The sequence below is a fragment of the Gavia stellata genome, chromosome Z, assembly GCF_030936135.1.
Source record: "Gavia stellata isolate bGavSte3 chromosome Z, bGavSte3.hap2, whole genome shotgun sequence".
Lineage (NCBI taxonomy): Eukaryota > Metazoa > Chordata > Aves > Gaviiformes > Gaviidae > Gavia > Gavia stellata.
In genome coordinates, this window is record NC_082637.1 from 54,126,235 (window position 1) to 54,144,291 (window position 18,057).

An 18,057-nucleotide genomic window follows, 5' to 3' on the forward strand; every position below is an offset into this window, starting at 1 on the left:
TGTGTACAGAAAGCATGTCTTGACCCTACACAGAAGTTTGGTTTTTTTATTAAAGCTTCCCTTGTGTTTAAAGCAATAAATGTTGTTCTTTGAAATATATCTTTCAAGAATTTTGACACAAAAGTTGCTTATGCAAGCTTCATCCTGCCACCTGCACATCTGCATTAGTCCCTTGCTGAAATACGAAACTGCACACTTTCTCCTCACAGCTGTTATCTTTTTGAAATAGGCTGTCTAGCTCTAGCAGTAGGACTAGCAATTTTCTTCTTCTAAACCTTCTCTACTCGGCTTCTCAACCCTCTTACTTAACACAGAGTGTGCAAATACTGAGCTAAATTCAGAACATCATCTTCTCCTTCAGGCATGACTACTCAGTGACATTCACTAGCCCTTTCAAAGTTTTAATGACTTGCTTATCACTATTCTGCAAACTTAGTGGGGAATAGTGTGTGGGAAAATAAATAAAAATATTTTTATTTGTCAGATTCCTGATCCAATGCCTTAAAAAAAAAAAAGTGAAATTTCACTCATGTCATAATCTCCGACTTCTGCAATAGCACTAGCCTTTTCTAACTAGCAGAATTCTACGTGTTTATAGCAAGCAACCACGGCAGCACATTTCTGATGCATCAAATAATTTCATGTTCAGTTGGTTTTGCAAACTGTTCCTTTCGCAATATGAAAAATGAGGTTTTTCATGTTCAAAAGATGATCAAAGTGTTCCATTAACAAATTAATATTAATGAGCATTTTGCTCTCATGTGGGTTAAAGTTCTGAAGTATTCAAATTTGGTAGCAGAGGTCTATGTGGTCAGTCTAATTAGGAAATAAGTGTAGGTCATTATGCTGCATAAAGCACAATCGCTACAGAGCAACTATTTGGCAGAGCTACAGAACAATGTTAGCCAACAGAGGCAGAGTAGCAAGATTGGTATCTTTGGAAAGGAAGTATCATTAGTGGCAAGATCAATGGTACTCTCATAAATGAGAATTTCATTCAAAAGGCAGCACAGCTAAGATAAGGCAAGGTCTTTCATATAAGGAAACTGATAACGGCTGCCAGAAACTGATGTGTGACACAAATAAAAACATTTCCAATCATAGGCAAGAAATATTCGAGATATGGTTACAATCTTATGTTCTTAAAATAATTCTATTCTAGTAACCTTATGGGTGGGAAAAACCTGGTTGATCATTGGTACTCTAGAGCACAACTGATAAAGAGAGTATCAAACCCCAAGGCAACTTCCACAGAGAATTTCAAACCACTGTGGGGTGGGAAAGACAGAGAAGAGAGGTTATACAAGACTCAGATCAGTCTATGATTGTTTCTCCTCTTTCCACATGAATATAAAACTACACACAACGTCTCTGAACACAACAGCACTTCTGAAAGTGGGCTACACAGATGAAGGTACTATTCGTGCTCCTCCCTCTACTGGGGAAAAACTGCTCATGCATCCCCACCAAAGATGTTTGATCATCCCACAATTCACTTCAGATAAGTAGCTGACTACCATCATCTTCAAACCAATATAGGTGTTTGTTCAGCGAGTATTTTCTGAAGACGCACTTTTCTAATCCAAGCATTATCCCACTGCTAAATTGTAAATCTTTTAACATAAATAACTGCAATAAATGAGGAAACATCCATATGAAGTCTTTTGTCATCTTTAGTCTGAAGCAGTCACTAGTCTTAGAAAAATATCACTCATTTTAGAAGATTATAAAACCAGCTGGAAATTGCACCTCCAACAATAAAAATTAGAAACCTCTGGCTATTACTTTCCCATGCATGGAAGTCGATTACATAATGACTTTACATAATCCATATCAAAACACACCCTCAGAATGAATGGGAAAGGACAAAGTTAAAAACATTCTCTATTTACCTACAGATACTGCAATTCCTGTGTAAACCAATGTAGTAATTAAGATGGCCAACAGTGTTCCTTTAGGTATGGCTGACTGAGGATCCTGAAAGAAAAATGTCAGTGGACAGTGATGACAGAGATAAATGTACACCCAATGTTTGTGAACAATATCTGCTAATTCACTACTCACCGCAAGATCACCTGAGATATTTGCACCAGCAAGTATGCCAGTTGCAGCAGGGAAGAAAATAGCAAATACAGAAAAGAAAGTTTCCTCGTGTCGGAAATCTGGTCCAAAATTCTCCATAAATATTTCAGCTGTAGAAAAATATTTAAGTCTATCAATATTCATACAGAAGCTACAGTATTAGCTCATTCCAGCCATTATCAGCTCCACGAAAAAGCTGAAAGTCACAGCTGTATGACCTTCTTAAAATTAAGCGTAGAACACTTAAGTCCTAATTCATTACTTCAACTCAAAATAAAAGTCAACACAGTATACTTAAATAGCCTTTTAAACCAGAAAAAGTACTTACAGCATCATCCAGCTTTTTAAAATTTAATATAATTGATACTAAGTGGGCAGGACCAAGTTTTGGCCCAATAGCTTTAAGGAACAAAACCACAGAAGGAAAGACTCAGGAAAAAAACTCTATAGTTAAACAGGACTATAAGCTGTTTTAGATGTTTAACTTAATTATGACAGCATGTCTCCTCTTTGCAAAGATATTGTTTACAATACTAACTGTTCCAACATACCTTTATAACCAAAGAAACCTTTAGGCTTCTTGCTGTCCAAAGGAATAAATGTTCCTATGACAAAGTCTCCAATAGCAAGTATGAGGATCACCAGTAAGACTATCTGTGCCTGAAACATAATGATTGCAGTCAGACAGAAGAACTTGCTCTTTTTCACAGTTTCAAGCTTCAATGTTGTGTTCTAAAATGTAAATATTTACTTGATTCCAAATTCAGCTTAGTCTTCTCAGTTTGTTTTCCACAAATAAATAAGGAAAGCTGGAGATAACATGTACCAGGATTTTTAATAAAGAAATAGGAATAATTTATAACTTTAATGTCCGTTCAAAAGAGAATTTGTTATTACTGTACCCCTCAAATTTATACTTCTAAACACAAAATACTTAAAAACCCTGTTTTGTCTATAAGCCTTCCAGAAGGAATGGATTTGAGTAGATAGTAAAGATAAATCTGGACATTGAAGAGATCGTCAGGTTTTACATTTAAATAAGTAACCACACTGCCCTATTATCTTTTGTATTATCTGATTCCTTATAAAGGCATATGCCAGTGGCTCTGGGGAAGTGATTCAATGTTTGACTTTTCTGATCCCAGGCCTGAAAAAAAACTTATAATGCAAAAGCACTGTGGCATTGCCGATTGTTACAAAACAAAAGTTTTCAGTTCACAGAGCCTCACAAGAAAACAGGGTAGTACAGCGATAAACGGAGTATGACAGCCAAGAGCAGAATTAGAAGACCACCTGAAGAAATCAGTTTGTTCATCATATTTAGATCTCTCCTTTGCCAAGCCTAGAGAATAGGTGAGAGGTGTAAGGATGCAGCTGGGTGCTTACAGAAGTCTTCAATAAGACCAGAGAATTCAACATGAAGTTTACCACAGAGCAATTGCCACAAGTGGATTTATCCAGTAACAAACCTAGCCTTCTCCCTGAAGCTAAGAGCATTTTCTGAATATCTTCCCTACATCCAAAAGTCTCAGACAAAGAATCTAAGACTTCAACACGAGGAGTTGAATGGTAAGAGATCACAAACTCTGAAAGTAATTTTTTAAGCAGGCTTCCCTAGAATCCCAGTCTCTCTTAGCTTTTAGATCTACTTCAAAGGCATTATTATAGATCCCCCTTGTCCCATTTTCCAAGGCCCCGTTCTCTTAAGTCATGGGGAAGGCATAGGAGAATAACCTTTACTAAAGATAATCAAGAGGGAAGGATTAGTGTTTTGCTATGCTAAGCTGTATGTTAACCCACATGCACTGCTTGTTTGACAGGTTCAGTTGCTTACCATTGCTCCTACCTGCCTTCTTCCATGATGCAGAAACCAAGCCAACGAGCCTTGATATTTTGCATTGAGCACAGGATTTTTGAAAACTACCTACAACTGTACAATAGATGCAGAAAATAGGAGCTATTGCGAACCAAGTATCAAATGAGAAGTGAGATCAAGTGAGGCTCTTCCCAATTGATTTGAGCACGCTATGGACAGATATTCAGAAAAAGCCTACCAGCTGCAGGAAGCACTGAGCAAGCTACACTGCCTAGTAAGGCAGAGCACAAAACTAATAAGGCAACCTCTATAGTAAGGTATCCTAGGATCTGTATGTGTTTTGTTTCCACAATCACAGTTGACCTAAGACAGTGCAGCCGCAACAAGATGAGGAAGGTAGGTTCCCTCTCCTACATATTCATCACCACCAATGTTCACAACCCTCCTCAATGCTGGGCCTAGTGACTGCATCACACTGTCTGGCTGTTTCCAAGTGAAAACAAAACCACAAGAAAGTGAAAAGGAAGATAAGAATACTAGTTCTGAGTCAGCAGAAACTACACAACTTTAGACTGGCTTCAGCTCCAGCCTTATATTTTCCAGCCACAGAGCTCATTTGAAGTTCCCAGTGAGGGAAAATTCCCATGCTAATGCTCTTACTTTTTCTTGTGCTGTAGTTGCCCAGAAGAGGGTAATACCGTTAACCTACCTGACACTGTCACTAAGAGCAGATTATGCTGATTTTTATGTTCTTAAAGATGTTTAAGCTTCCAGTGAAGCAAAGCAGTCTAAGGTCTGAAATGCTGTCCAGACCTGCACATGCTAGTGCTAGACAGAGAGCTATTACATAAAACTGCCCACTGCCTGACCTCTAACACCATGCATGCAATACTGAGGGCACTAAATATATTAAAAATAGATCAAACAGCTGAGGTAGAAAATGGAATTAAAATTATGATGCAAAGAATAAAACAAAAGGTGATAGGTTCCTTACTTTTGCTTCCCATTCCATTCCAGCAACGGAAATACCCAGCAATATAACCACTGTGATAGCCCCTATGATTCTGATATCATTCATTTCATCAACCATCAACGTTCCATTTTCCTAACAAAAAAAAAAACCAAAAAAACAGTCATACACTTTATTAAGTACTTATCTTCCCTACTGCAGAATAGCATTTTATTGACTTTAATTTTATTAATAAAGTTAACCTCTGTACCACAAATTTACTCATTTTAAATTGCCTGTACGGACACAAGTAATTCGGTTTTTGCCTTGTTTTAAATCACTGTATCTTCTAAATAGAAATGATCATTGCTATTCATACCCCATCCCCAGAGAGAATGGCCCGTTTCCAACTGCCGGAGAATCAGATTAATCAGCAAGGCAACTGCTACTGTCTTGCACCTATACATGTATTTCACTTGTTGTTCACTATTACTCTTAATTCTTCTAATGTATTCCAAACTTCTTACCATCTACAAAAAGTATGGTTGAGTTCTTCTCAGTATTACTTTTAATCAAAAAATCCAACAGACAAATAATAATTGGTTGTGTTTAACTTAAGGAATTGTTTGTAATAAGCAGAACTCCTTTGAAAATGAGCTTAATATAAATGACTATCACATACAAGAAACAGTTCATTAGTAAGAATTTCAGCATTAACAACTTATGATTCTGTGTCACGTAGCTGTACTGCCACTCTTCTCAACAGCCAGCTTGGACTTTACCAGAAAGTATAAAATTTTATTTTTTCAGGGATATAAACAGTATGGGAAGTTTCCATTTGACACCAATGATAATTTGTTTTTTTTACCAAAAAGCTACTGAATTACAGTAGTATTTTATTGATATATTAGTAGTAACCTTGTACCTCATTCCATGTCTTTGAACTGGTCAGGGCAACCACCAGTATCAATACAGGGTGGGGGATGAAGGGATTGAGACCAGCCCTGTGGAGGAGGACTTGGGGGTACTGGTGGATGACAAGCTGGACATGAGCCAGAAATGCATGCTCGCAGTCCAGAAGGCCAACCGTTTCCTGGGCTGCATCGAAAGAAGTGTGACCAGCAGGTCAAGGGAGGTAATTCTGCCCCTCTACTCTGCTCTGACGAGATCCCACCTGGAGAACTGTGTTCAGCTCTGGGGTCCCCAGTACAAGAAAGATGTGGACCTGCTGGAGGGGGTCCAGAGGAGGGCCACAAAAACGGTCAGAGGGATGGAACACCTCCCCTATAAGGAAAGGCTGAGAGAATTGGGATTGTTCAGCCTGGAGAAGAGAAGGCTCTGGGAAAACCTTATTGTGGCCTTTCAATATTTGAAGGGGCCCTATAAGAAAGATGGGTACAGGCTTTTTAGTAGGGCCTGCTGCAATAAGACAAGGGGTAACAGTTTTAAACTAAAAGAGGGTAGATTCAGACTAGATGGAAGAAAGTTTTTACAATGAGGGTGGTGAAACACTGGAACAGGTTGCCCAGAGAGGTGGTAGGCGCCTCATCCCTCAAGCATTCAAGGTCAGGTTGGACAGGGCTTTGAGTGACCTCATCTAGCTGAAGATGTCCCTGCTTATCACAAGGGGACTGGACTAGATGACCTTTAAAGGTCCCTTCTTCCAAGCCAAACCATTCTATGATTAGATGACAGCTCAAACCTGTATAAAGGACAGTGTAATCTATATAACCACTATTACCCATATACCTTGAGCAGCTCCACAACTGTCTCCGCAAAGCCAACAACATACATAGCTACTGCAACAGCATTGGCAAATGCAAAAATCAGACCTATGGCACCACCAAACTCTGGCCCCAGACTTCTGGAAATTAAGTAATATGCTCCTCCTGAAAGAAAAAAAAGACATGACCAAAAAAAACACTACATGAAAGAGCGTAAGAATAGACAGTCATCAGCAATTTAATGTTTACACGAATAAGATGCTATGTATTCTTTCATCTTCCCTGATGTATTAGAAAATAAGCCAAAACTCTGTATTTAGGGACAGGCTTGCTGAAGTCTCAGGAATACATTTCAAGAAAAGACACCTATTGGAAATAATCACCTGACTCATGCACCACATCATATTATTCAGCTGTGCAACTGTTCTATGGTTAAAAACAAATTGTAAAAAACACAAGCAGCAGTAGTACTGGGCTTTTTATTTCAAACTACTCAAAGCATTTGCACATAGTTTCATTTCATTTTGCACATTTTCATTAGCTATAGCTCAGGAAACTGGCAAAGTAGACTGAAATAAACCCATTCAAGTTCCAAACCTCCATGACCTGTTTCTTAAAGCTCTGTTGTTAAGGGGAATTTCTGCCTTCCAATGGGATTCTCAAAACAATCACATGGCCACTCTATTTTCCAGAATCTCTTTTTTGTAGTTTTGACCTTGACAAATACAACATCTCAAACACCATGTGTGACAAATGGAAAACTGAGTATCTACAGCATTAGACAGGAGTAAAACTTAAACAAATACAGCAAGCATACATTCCTCCAATTTAAGGCTAAGCTCTCTAGAAGCACAAAATCCTCCAGTTCCAGTCTGAAGTAACTGAGTGAGCATTAAAAATTTGCAACAGGAAAGCCTTAGTTTCACTGCATTAAAGTTCTTGTGCAAAACATACATAGCTACCCAGCTTTGACATTCTTTGCAAATGAGAATGTTAACCTAAGAAAAATATTATTGTAATGTAAGATTTTCATAGGAACAACTGATTTTATTCTACAGTTCTTCCCATTCAGCACTTCAAATTTTCTAATGAAGTATTATTTTGCAAGACTGACTCTAAAAAAAAGGCTCTCTCATAAGAACAGGAAAATCCAATATGTATAATGCAATTTAAAAAAAGAAAGGGCATTTAGAAACTAAGCTTGGCATAATACTAAGATTCATAGCTGATCCTTACCATTGGGTCTGTTTACTTTGTGATAGTGAGGTTTTTCTCTTCATTCTTAACCAAGAGAATTTTGTAAGCGTCTATTTTAATTCCACCACATTTTCTACTAGTAGCAGTCTTGTAACGTCATGAAGCAGTTTGAGAATGTCAAAGGCACCAACCACTTACAAAACTATTTTGTAGGAATTGCTGACAACAGTACATAAACCATGAAAGAGAATGAAAACCATCATCCTCAGGAAAGCTGGAGATAATCAGGAGTTTGGAGAATTTCTTTTGTGTATAAAGAAAATCACAATAGAAGAAGAAGAATGTATCATTTTGTATGCTCTCATATAAATATAGCTTATCCTTTTATAGGAATTATTTTTTCATTAGTAAGTTTTATTTCAGGACATGAACACATAGAAGCATACACGCACAGTCTTAACCAACCAGTACAGATGCAGGAGAATATTAAGACCCTATTCATTGCTGGATATGTGGTTCTAAAAATGTTCGTATTCCAAGAATTAAGAAAAGATATGTTTCTTCCACAGTGGAAAAGCAAGCTACTAGTTAAATCAAATTAGTAAGCTAATTACTGACTTTTCATTAATTACATGACTGCTTAGTCAAATACAGAACATACCAAAGACTCTGCTCCTGAGAAAACTAACTCTTCCCTACACCTCATCCATACTGATTTTTCCCTGACGCTAAAAAAATGGAAAATAAATTAGAGGTTCCATCCTTAAGGTGTATGCTTCAGAGGGATGAAAGCTTTAAAAGCTTTATGAAAGTAGATTTACCTCCTCTTACAAATCCATTTGTGGCTATTGCTGAAGTAGACAGTCCTGTAATAGTTGTCACAACAGTGGCCATTCCAATAACCAAGACAGACAGACCTTTTGGAAAATGCAGGGAAAAAAGGCGTAAGTCCAGCAGTACTAAAATGTACAAATCTTTAACTTAACTTGGTTTAAAGAATTAGTCTTGCAAATAAAACACAGTTTTACTGTGTGTGGTCCTGCACATTCAAGCAAAAGGCTTTTTCACTCCCCTTTTTACGGAGAAGTTTCCAGGATACAAACAAAACTGGATAAATGTTCTCTTTAATCAGCCAGGTAAAAGCTGTGTCCTAGAGCTTCAGGGAAACGCATGCCTTTTGCAGATGAGAGACTTTCCGCAGTCCAATACTACGTTAAGCCTTTGAAGAACATTGTTCATATACTACACAGTCTATATGCAGATTTTAATAACCAGAGATCAAAAGTTTATCTCTACAGTTCACTGAAGGCTTACAAATGTCAATTTTAAATTACATACCTTATAGCTAAATGAAAAAGTCTAAGTAACTTCCTACTGCTTAAAGTTTAGATATGGGTTAAAAACTGGCAATATTAAGATCATTTTCTACCCCTGTTTAAAGTGTAAGCTCAGGATCAACACCTCTTTTGGATCACATTTAAATGTTACTGAAAATTATAGCATTAGTACACATACCTATCCCAGCTTGTCCTACAATCCATGATAGTCTGATGAAGAGCATCACACCCCAGATATTTAACATACATCGTACCTAAGATAAACCAGAAATTTTACATAGGTTACGTCTTACATCTGCAGTCATTTCCACTAGTTCTTCATTTCAGTTTTTAATGTTGTCGAAATTACCTTGCAGCCTTTCCTCACCACTTTTCAAATTCTTTCGCAAGAACAGATTTTTTTAATTAGACAAGTTTAGGTTTGATTAAAAAAAATAAAAGGGAACCTAAATATGATTACAAAGTTACTACCTTGAACATAGATAAAGTACTTCAATATCTGACACTTGTAGTATGTCTTGACCAAACAATAAAAATAATTTAGACCCCTACCTTTATGATTCAAGAGTCATACTACACAATACATGACTAAAAATAAGATTGTGAGGTCTACACCCCCCGTTCAGATCTCCCACAAATCTCCCCCCAAAAAATGCACTAAAGCAATACCCTACTAAATAATTTACTCTTTTTTTAAAAAAAAAAAACAACCCCCACAACTTTCCAGTCCTAGAACTTCTATGTTATACAACACAGCTACACAGCAACAGGATGGGGGGTGGTGGTGTTTATTTGTTTATCCTTGTATTTTAAACTCTTAGTCCTCAATAAAATAGAGTTTGCACTGTATAGAATTTTGACAGACTACTAACAGCAGGTCTTAGGTCTCTCTCTTACCTAAAGAGTACAGTATCAATCCTACAAAAAGTTTAGCTGGTCACTAGGACCAGAAGGGAGACAAGGACCTCTGCAAACCACAAAAGTAAAAACTTTTCAGAGATTTAAAAAGTCTTTTGCAAAATGTAAGTCACCTGAGATGAAAATATTCACCCAGGCAGCTTATGCCTACTAGGAAATACTAACTGCAGCTTTCAAACCACTGAAAAGGAAGAGATCATCCTTCTTGAAACTTTTGGAAGAAAATGGTCAGCAACTTTCATCCTGTAACTCTTTAAGACTTAGAACTGTTGGTTACCAAAATAGTCTATTACAGAATTTGGGTTTGGAGAAATGCAAAGTCAGCTTCATACCTGCTTTAAAATGAACAACTCTGTCCTTGGTTGGGGTATATCAATAGAAGTCTGTAATACCTGTTTCACAGCTACCACAGTCACTCTCCTTCTCCCAAGGTAGAGAATATGGCTTCTTCAAGTCTAATACACAGTGGAAGCTTGCTGAACTCAAGTTAGTTAGCATTATTCTGAATGCTAAAGTTCAGCATGTTTTAACCAATTGTTGCATTTGCAGCCACCGCTGTAAGTTCTTACAGCTTTGGAGAGTACGTATTAATCATGATTTCTATTAAAAATAAATTACTGTGTACTTGTAATAAAATCCCCCACATCACCCTTAATTCTTTCACTACTCCAAATGGGGACAGACTGTTTTTTCCACCATGACTATACTGTATTCAGCGTTAAGACTTCCACAGCTTAGAAGATGACGACTTTTTGTAACAGGTTCAACAAAATTTAAATACTTAATCCTGAACAAGTTTTGCCATATACAGGGAGGTACTCTCCTCAACACAGTATTTTTTGCTTCTTTAAAAATAAAAATCAAGTTTTCTAACACTTCAGTCCAAAACTTTACAGATCCAAAATGAACACACATTAAGTGTATTCTCTCCATTTGCATTTGTCTTTGTCACCTAAGATTCATATGCAGTTTTTCTACTACATATGAATACTTACATAGTAATTTTCTTTCTTGGAAAGTATGCAACTTCAAAACTGTAAAACCTGTGCTAAGAAACCATGATCCCTTCAAAACATGAAGTTCTGAAGTATTTACTTCCTTAAAATTCAGTGCAAGAAAGAGCACCCCTTCCTAAAATTACGGCATTTTTCACATCTCTCAGATATATAATCTTTTCTTTATACAGTGCTATCACAATCCCTCTGAAAGATCATATCTGTACGAAACTGAAGTACAACACATCAAACTTACCAATACACCTTTTATCCAGCCAAACTTGACCACCCCTTTGCTATCAGGTGTGTATGTGGCAGCTGCTTCCCCAGCTGGTGTGCCTTCTTCACCATTTGCATAGCCATCTTCAAAGGGCTCCTTGGGGAAAAGAAAAGTTTTTCTTTTATGTGATTAACAGCAGAGAGGGCATTTGATACTCACGTTGTAAAAAAACCCACATCTACCTGTGCAAACAGAAAAATTAAAGAATGACATGGCAGAAGTTTTAAGCTTTTCCTTTATGCTCCTTGCATGATGCACATCTCACAGATTTCAAGGAATATAAAACAAACTTACACAGATGACTTCAGTATTCTGCTTCAGTTAGAGCAAACTGCTAGCAGTCAGAATAACACATATGTTTAAGAATCAGTTCTACAGCCCTAAGAAACAAACACCTGGTCTTTTAGAAAACGAGCTACAAGATTTCAAATACAGCAACTTCTACAGCACAGAAAGTTTTATTTCTTAATCTGAAAGTGTATACTGTTCTACCACCAGCTACTGGTCTCAGCTATAGCATTTCATGTAGTTTGGACTTAGCTGTCATTTGATCAATTTTGCAGGAAATAAATTATTCACTTCCCTGCAAACTTTGCTACTATTCATTGTAAGGTGATGCTGATAGAAAGGAGGGTGGGAGAGTGGCATTTCAGGGAGAAGGAGGGAAAAGAAGTCTCTTCCCAAACACTCTTCCCTTTAAAAAGGAAGGATGACAGATGCCGAAAATGTCAGTCCCATAGACAAAGACCAGCATGTGGCTTTTCTTTACAATTCAACTCTCAGCCTTACAATGCAGAAACCATAACTGTTTGATATATGTTCAAAATATATGTGTATATACACATACTTGTTGCATGCATGCTTTTCAAGAGGCAGTTTTGTTTTGCCAAGCCAGGCAAACACCTAAACATTTATACTCAAATATTTCCTACAGTTGCTGTAAGAAATCTGCAGGAAGCACTCTAAGCAAAAGTATGTTAGTTATCCAAGGCAACCAGTATAAACAATGAATATACTAGAAAGACCCTGAATACCAGAGAATACTATTCAACAAATCACCTCAAGCAGTATTTGTGAAGCAGCCTGCATCCCAGAGGGCTTAGAAAACATTTAAGCAATTAGAGGATCAATCCCAATGAGGTAAAGGGCAAAACTCTGATTCGCTAAATAAGACAAAATAGACTGAACACAAATTATGCTTTCTAGAAGTATGTTCCATGCTGAAGGGACACAGTAAGAAAGTTTAATGTGAGGTACTTTATTAAATTCCTCCTCCTCCTAGTACATTAATACCAAATATACCATCAGCACAGAGTCCAGAGGAAGTATTCATAACTGTCACTTATGAGTGTCATCCATATCCCCTTACAATCAGCAGTAAACATACAAACAGATTAAAAAAAAAAATCCGATTATGTCAACCTTATCCAAAAGTCATTAGCACAAGTTCATGTCAGTGCTTTTCTCACTGACTCTGCATTGTGAAATTCTCATGAGAACAGGTGTACCTGCAACACATCTGGAGATCCTGTATGGCATAAGCTTTCCACCAGTAGGCAGAATCATGATCAGTTTGCAGATCATTACCTTTAACAGATAGCTTTCTTAAATAGTAGGTCTTCTTGTCTCCAGGAGGGATTAAAAAAAAGGAAGATAGATATAAAAACATATATGCATATGACATATGTATGTGAGTATATGTATGTATGTAATATGTTATATACATTAAACAGAGAACAATAAGAAACATAACTGGGAATTACCCGGTTTGCTGAACTGCAGCTCTTCTGGAAAGAGGAGAACTAATGGCTGTAACTTCTTGGGAGGTTTACACAGCCTTTGGCCAGATGAATCTATTGATTTGCTGATTATTTGTACTCAGGCACTCAAACCAAATCAAGCAAGAAGTGGTGTATGATCCATTTAGAGTGGTAAGAACAGCGAGGACGAAAGAAGAGAATTACCATGCTGTTACATTTAAGATTTTACGTAGAATAAACCGCGAGATTAAAAAAGCACCACTGTGGCCTCAGCTGTAAATAAAGCAGGCATAGTATTTTTCATGCTTGTGCTCATGAGGAAACAATGCTTCTACTCAACTCACATACTGAATGGAAAAAAACGCACTAGCATCTCTATGTCAAGAAGCAGAACAATAATTAACTAGTTTTAATTTGATACATGCAGCTACAAGCCACTCATTTGCTGAGCCTATGCTGACCTGCCTAAACCAGAACTGAGGAAATGAAAAGCCCTCTAATCAGGCTTCTCACCCAACTCGGACACACTTGAAGCTCGCAACAGAAAAGAATGAGTCTATGTACTGCCCCTGCTCTGATACCCTTGAGCAGTCATCCTTCAGATGACTTTCCTAGAAATGCAGCAATAAACCTCAAAACTCTTTCTAGGTATTAATGTCTCCCGCATCAGATTCTGCTGTTTTCAGCAGCACTTACCAGAAGTTTCTCCCCACTTCTCCCCCACCCACCTTCAGAAGTAAGGAGGAAATAAGAAAAAAAAAAAGAGACATTAAAACAAAGGACAGATGAATAAACATGTTCACAACCATGACAACAAAACCTCCAATCAAGCATGCAACAGTGTAAGTGTATAACATTATTCCTTCATATAAAATCCACTCCTTTTTCTCATAGAAAAGCATCACATTATACTTGCAACAAACTCAATTTTAAAGTGTTGCATGAAGGGAGTTGCATATTATCTAAGCCATTTTTATGCTTTGGCCAAGAAAACTGCCAACATCTGATAACATCTTCTGGTATTACCAAAAGGCATGTTATGTCTCTAGTGAGAAACAATAAAATTTTTCTTTGAAAAGACTGGTCAGGGAGGATCAAGGAAGTGCTAAAAGAAATCTGTATCTTCATGTCCTAAAATATTGAAACATTATATGCAACTAAAGTAGTTAATGCTGTAATACTGAGTCAAAACTTTTTTTTAAAAAAAAAAAAGGTAGAAGTTTTGTTTACTGCACAATTAGGTTCTAACAGAAGGTGGAGAATACCCTCGTACCTAGTGTAAGAGACAATTACATACTTCAGCATGTGACCACAGCTGGCCAGGTATTGCTAGAACCCACACACATCGACAAGACGACCTCCAGAGGTCACTTCCAACTTCAGTCATCATGTGATAGCTCTACATTTTACTATAGTGCTCAAACAAGCCCATAGCTCAGCCTGTTGTATTCTGGGAAGGAGATAATGGCTCGCAACTGGTATTTTGAGTTATCAGATACCAGATCAGCTCCAAGTTATGCACACTATGAACACAAGAAAGTTTTGTTCTGTATGTCTTGTCTCTCCACACTATGCAATATTTCTTAGGAAAATATTTTGAAGCACACACAAAATGTAATAACTGAAAGGCTATTGCTGGTTATCAGAGCCAGCGAGTGCCCGATAAAGCACTAGTGAGAACAGATATTATAGAGTGTGGGCACAAAAGAATTCCACTACACAAGGCTCCAAGTTCAGCCCTTTAATGCGAGATTAAAAAAGCACCACTGTGGCCTCAGCTGTAAATAAAGCAGGCATAGTATTTTTCATGCTTGTGCTCATGAGGAAACAATGCTTCTACTCAAGTCACATACTGAATGGAAAAAAAACGCACTAGCACTATTTTAGAACAGCAATACACGTATGGTAAGATCTTCACAGAACAGTAAAAAACACTAAGACACTGTGGATTTGGAGGCGGTGTAACAAAACGGGAAAGAAAAGAGAAGGTTTTAGCATTTCAGGTCAGAAAAGCTCTTATTAACACAACTTTTTAATCAAAATAGTGTATTTTATCCAATCAGTCCAAAGAACAGAGTTATGGTGTTCACTTGCACTCTTAAAGAAAAAATAAGACACATTTCCATGTTGACAATTCTATCATACACTGATAGGAATTTAGCCAAGAAACAGTTAAGTTCTGTTCCTACACAGAAATTTCCAATGTTGTATCACAGTGCACTGAACAGTACAGATAATCTACTATTTCATCTCCAGTATTAGATCATAACAATAAGTTATTTGTGCCAACTGTGAATAGCCTCCACATTTATTAGAAAGGGATTAGTATGAGAAAAGACTTGCTAGCCAGAAGAGATCCAAGATTTTTCACACACAGCTTGAAATACACTTGAAATACTGGGGCATGAAAAAGTTTCTCATTGGTAATAATTGCTATTTAGTTTTACTAAGAGTTCTTCATAGTGGTGAATGTCATGCAGCACATTTATTTGTGGTGAACTTACCTAGATCCCATCTGAAAGGTAATGTACTTAGGCTATCTTGAACTATATGAGGTGGTACCAGAATAAATGCACATGAACTCTTCTACTCTTGCTTCTTTTCAAGTATCACAACAGGGAAGGCCCAAGTAAAGGACAGGACAACGAGCAAGACTGTATCTAAGACTACGTGGTGCTTCTTCAGGCAGAGCGCTTTCTTTGCGGTCTGCCTGATTTGTCATGTCCCAAGTAGTAACTAACTTCTTTAGCTAATCTTTCCTATTGCCGTAACTCTTGTGCAAAGAGAGGAAGCCAAAGAAGCACCTGAGACTAGAGCATTTAACTGTCCTTTTTCCATCTCTCAAGTTCGACCAGTTATGGGTTTAGCACATGCCATATAGTACGGGCTTCTCCTTCTTCCTTAGAAAGGCTTCACAACAGTAGCTTTTTCTTGTCTTAGTAGGATACAGTACTGAAGCTCATTTAAATAGCTAATGCTATCAAAATGTTAAAGAAAATCAAGAGCCTCATCTTTTCAAGCTCCAGTTTCTGCAAGCAAATATAAAAATGTTGTTCCACTACATTTAACCAAGAGAACAGTTGCTTACATTAAAACTGCTTTGTACTTACATATTCTGATGCTGAGCATGGTGCTGTCATCACTTAACACGATTACTGAGGACAGGAAATACAGGAAGGCCACCTGAGAACTGTCTTTCACCAACAGAGGTACTGACAGAACAGTTCTGTACAGCAATGGGTCTCTGTCCTTAACAGCTACAGTTGAAGCCTCAACAATAGGATCATGCTTTTACCTGCTAGGAGCTTTGTGGTTAGAGATGTTTGCAGCAGTCATCATAGACAGTGGAACCCTTCTTCACGAGAGCAAAAAACTTGCACACATCTTCCACACTCCTTCGCTGCAGCTCCCAGCGTTATTGCCAAGCTGTTCACTACACCTTACCGTAACAATTTCTTGCTTCCATCTCCAAAAGGTTAACTTTACAGGCATCACCATTTTTAAGAAACTCTTTCTTGTGGAAGGAAGCAACGGGTAAAATGTATTGATCCACACGTAGCACGCCAGCTGTCTCAACAGTGGAAGAATCGTTACTTGTAGAGATTCTACTCCTAAATAGCCCAATTCTATAGCTGCACACAGTTAAGACTATAGCTACTCAAGTGCAAAACTTGACACTACAGAAGGTTTTCAGAGTTAACACAGCTCAAAACATATATGGAAGAAAAGCTTATGAACATTTGGTTTTGTTTTTCTAATTCAAACATAGTTTAGCCAGAGTGCAGATAAAATAAAATGACAGACTAAAGGAAGTTATCGAACAGCAGCAGGACTACTGAATGTTTTGCCCCAGAAGATGGTAACACTTTCCATGATTTTTCAAGACTACAAATCTTTTCTTGGATGAGCAAGCCTTCCACTTTGCATTCTGGAATGAACTTTTGGATTCTTCCTCCCACATCACCTCTGAATAAAAGGTTTAAAAAGTGCAGGATGTATTGTATGCATAGAATAATCCTGCTGACACAGGTGTTTACCTCTGATGCAACAGTGACAAATTTTGCAAACAGTTTGTACCAGTACAAATATATTTAAGTGTGCTATACTGTACTACCAAACAATAAGCCAGCTATTAAATGTTGACTGTAGGACACTAAACTGTACCAAACATATCTGTTCTTTAAACACTGCTTTTGCAGCACACTAACATTTGCAGTCATAAAATTCCCAGTTTGTACCTAAGGGTCTTTGATAAGCTGCTTTTATGTTTTAATGCTTTTATCTAACCAGTAGTGAAAAAAACCAAGAGCACTGAGTTTCCTTTCCAAAATGTCTAAATCTCTATGGAACGATCTTAAGCTTATTGTTGTCCAGGGACACAAGAGAGCCCTGTGATTAACATTTCATCAAGAAAAGTCTCAAATTTGGTTGTCTAACTGAGAATACAAAGTATTTCAGTAGTTAAATATGCAAGAGGAAAAATAAGTTCTCACCAGTCTTTGACCTGATCTGCTGACACTGACTATTGTTTGTAACCAGTTTTTCAACCAACCACTGTTCAAAATGGCTCAGATACAGTTGTTAACTTTGCTCTGTAGACTAACAACAAATCACAGCAAGTTTTTAATACCAAGTTTGAAAAACACCACTGCTAGGTCTGACAGCCTTGAAGTATTTTCTGTAAGGGAAGTAAACAGCTCCAAAAGGGAGTTAGTATTGTAGGTAATTACTTTTAAAATATCTTACTCTACATAACACTCTCTTAAAGAACAGTCAGTACTGGCATGGATGGTATTTTGTAAACAGTAACACTAGCAATACTGTTGTTGACAAACAGCTATTTTCTTCTCTGTACTGATCTGTTTCAGAAGTGCTAACCCTAAGGCTTTGTTAGATATCCTCATTGCTTTCATTTATGCCACAATGAATTTACCTAAGCCTCCCTCCCATTAAAACGCCAGAACTATACAGTAAATATCAATATCTAAACCTGACTGAA

General features: G+C 37.4%; 1 protein-coding gene across 2 annotated transcripts in view; it reads right to left on the reverse strand.

Moving 5' to 3' along the window:
* Nucleotides 1-18,057, reverse strand: part of SLC12A2 (solute carrier family 12 member 2) — a 59,853-nt gene that overhangs the window by 31,035 nt on the left and 10,761 nt on the right. For both annotated transcript variants that reach the window (XM_059834319.1, XM_059834318.1), the window contains exons 2-9: nucleotides 11,275-11,394; nucleotides 9,284-9,359; nucleotides 8,590-8,685; nucleotides 6,597-6,736; nucleotides 4,893-5,003; nucleotides 2,634-2,742; nucleotides 2,065-2,192; nucleotides 1,893-1,977 (exon numbers count right to left, since the gene is read on the reverse strand). In XM_059834319.1, coding sequence (XP_059690302.1) covers nucleotides 1,893-1,977; nucleotides 2,065-2,192; nucleotides 2,634-2,742; nucleotides 4,893-5,003; nucleotides 6,597-6,736; nucleotides 8,590-8,685; nucleotides 9,284-9,359; nucleotides 11,275-11,394 — 865 coding nt within the window. The remainder of the gene's footprint in view (nucleotides 1-1,892; nucleotides 1,978-2,064; nucleotides 2,193-2,633; nucleotides 2,743-4,892; nucleotides 5,004-6,596; nucleotides 6,737-8,589; nucleotides 8,686-9,283; nucleotides 9,360-11,274; nucleotides 11,395-18,057) is intronic.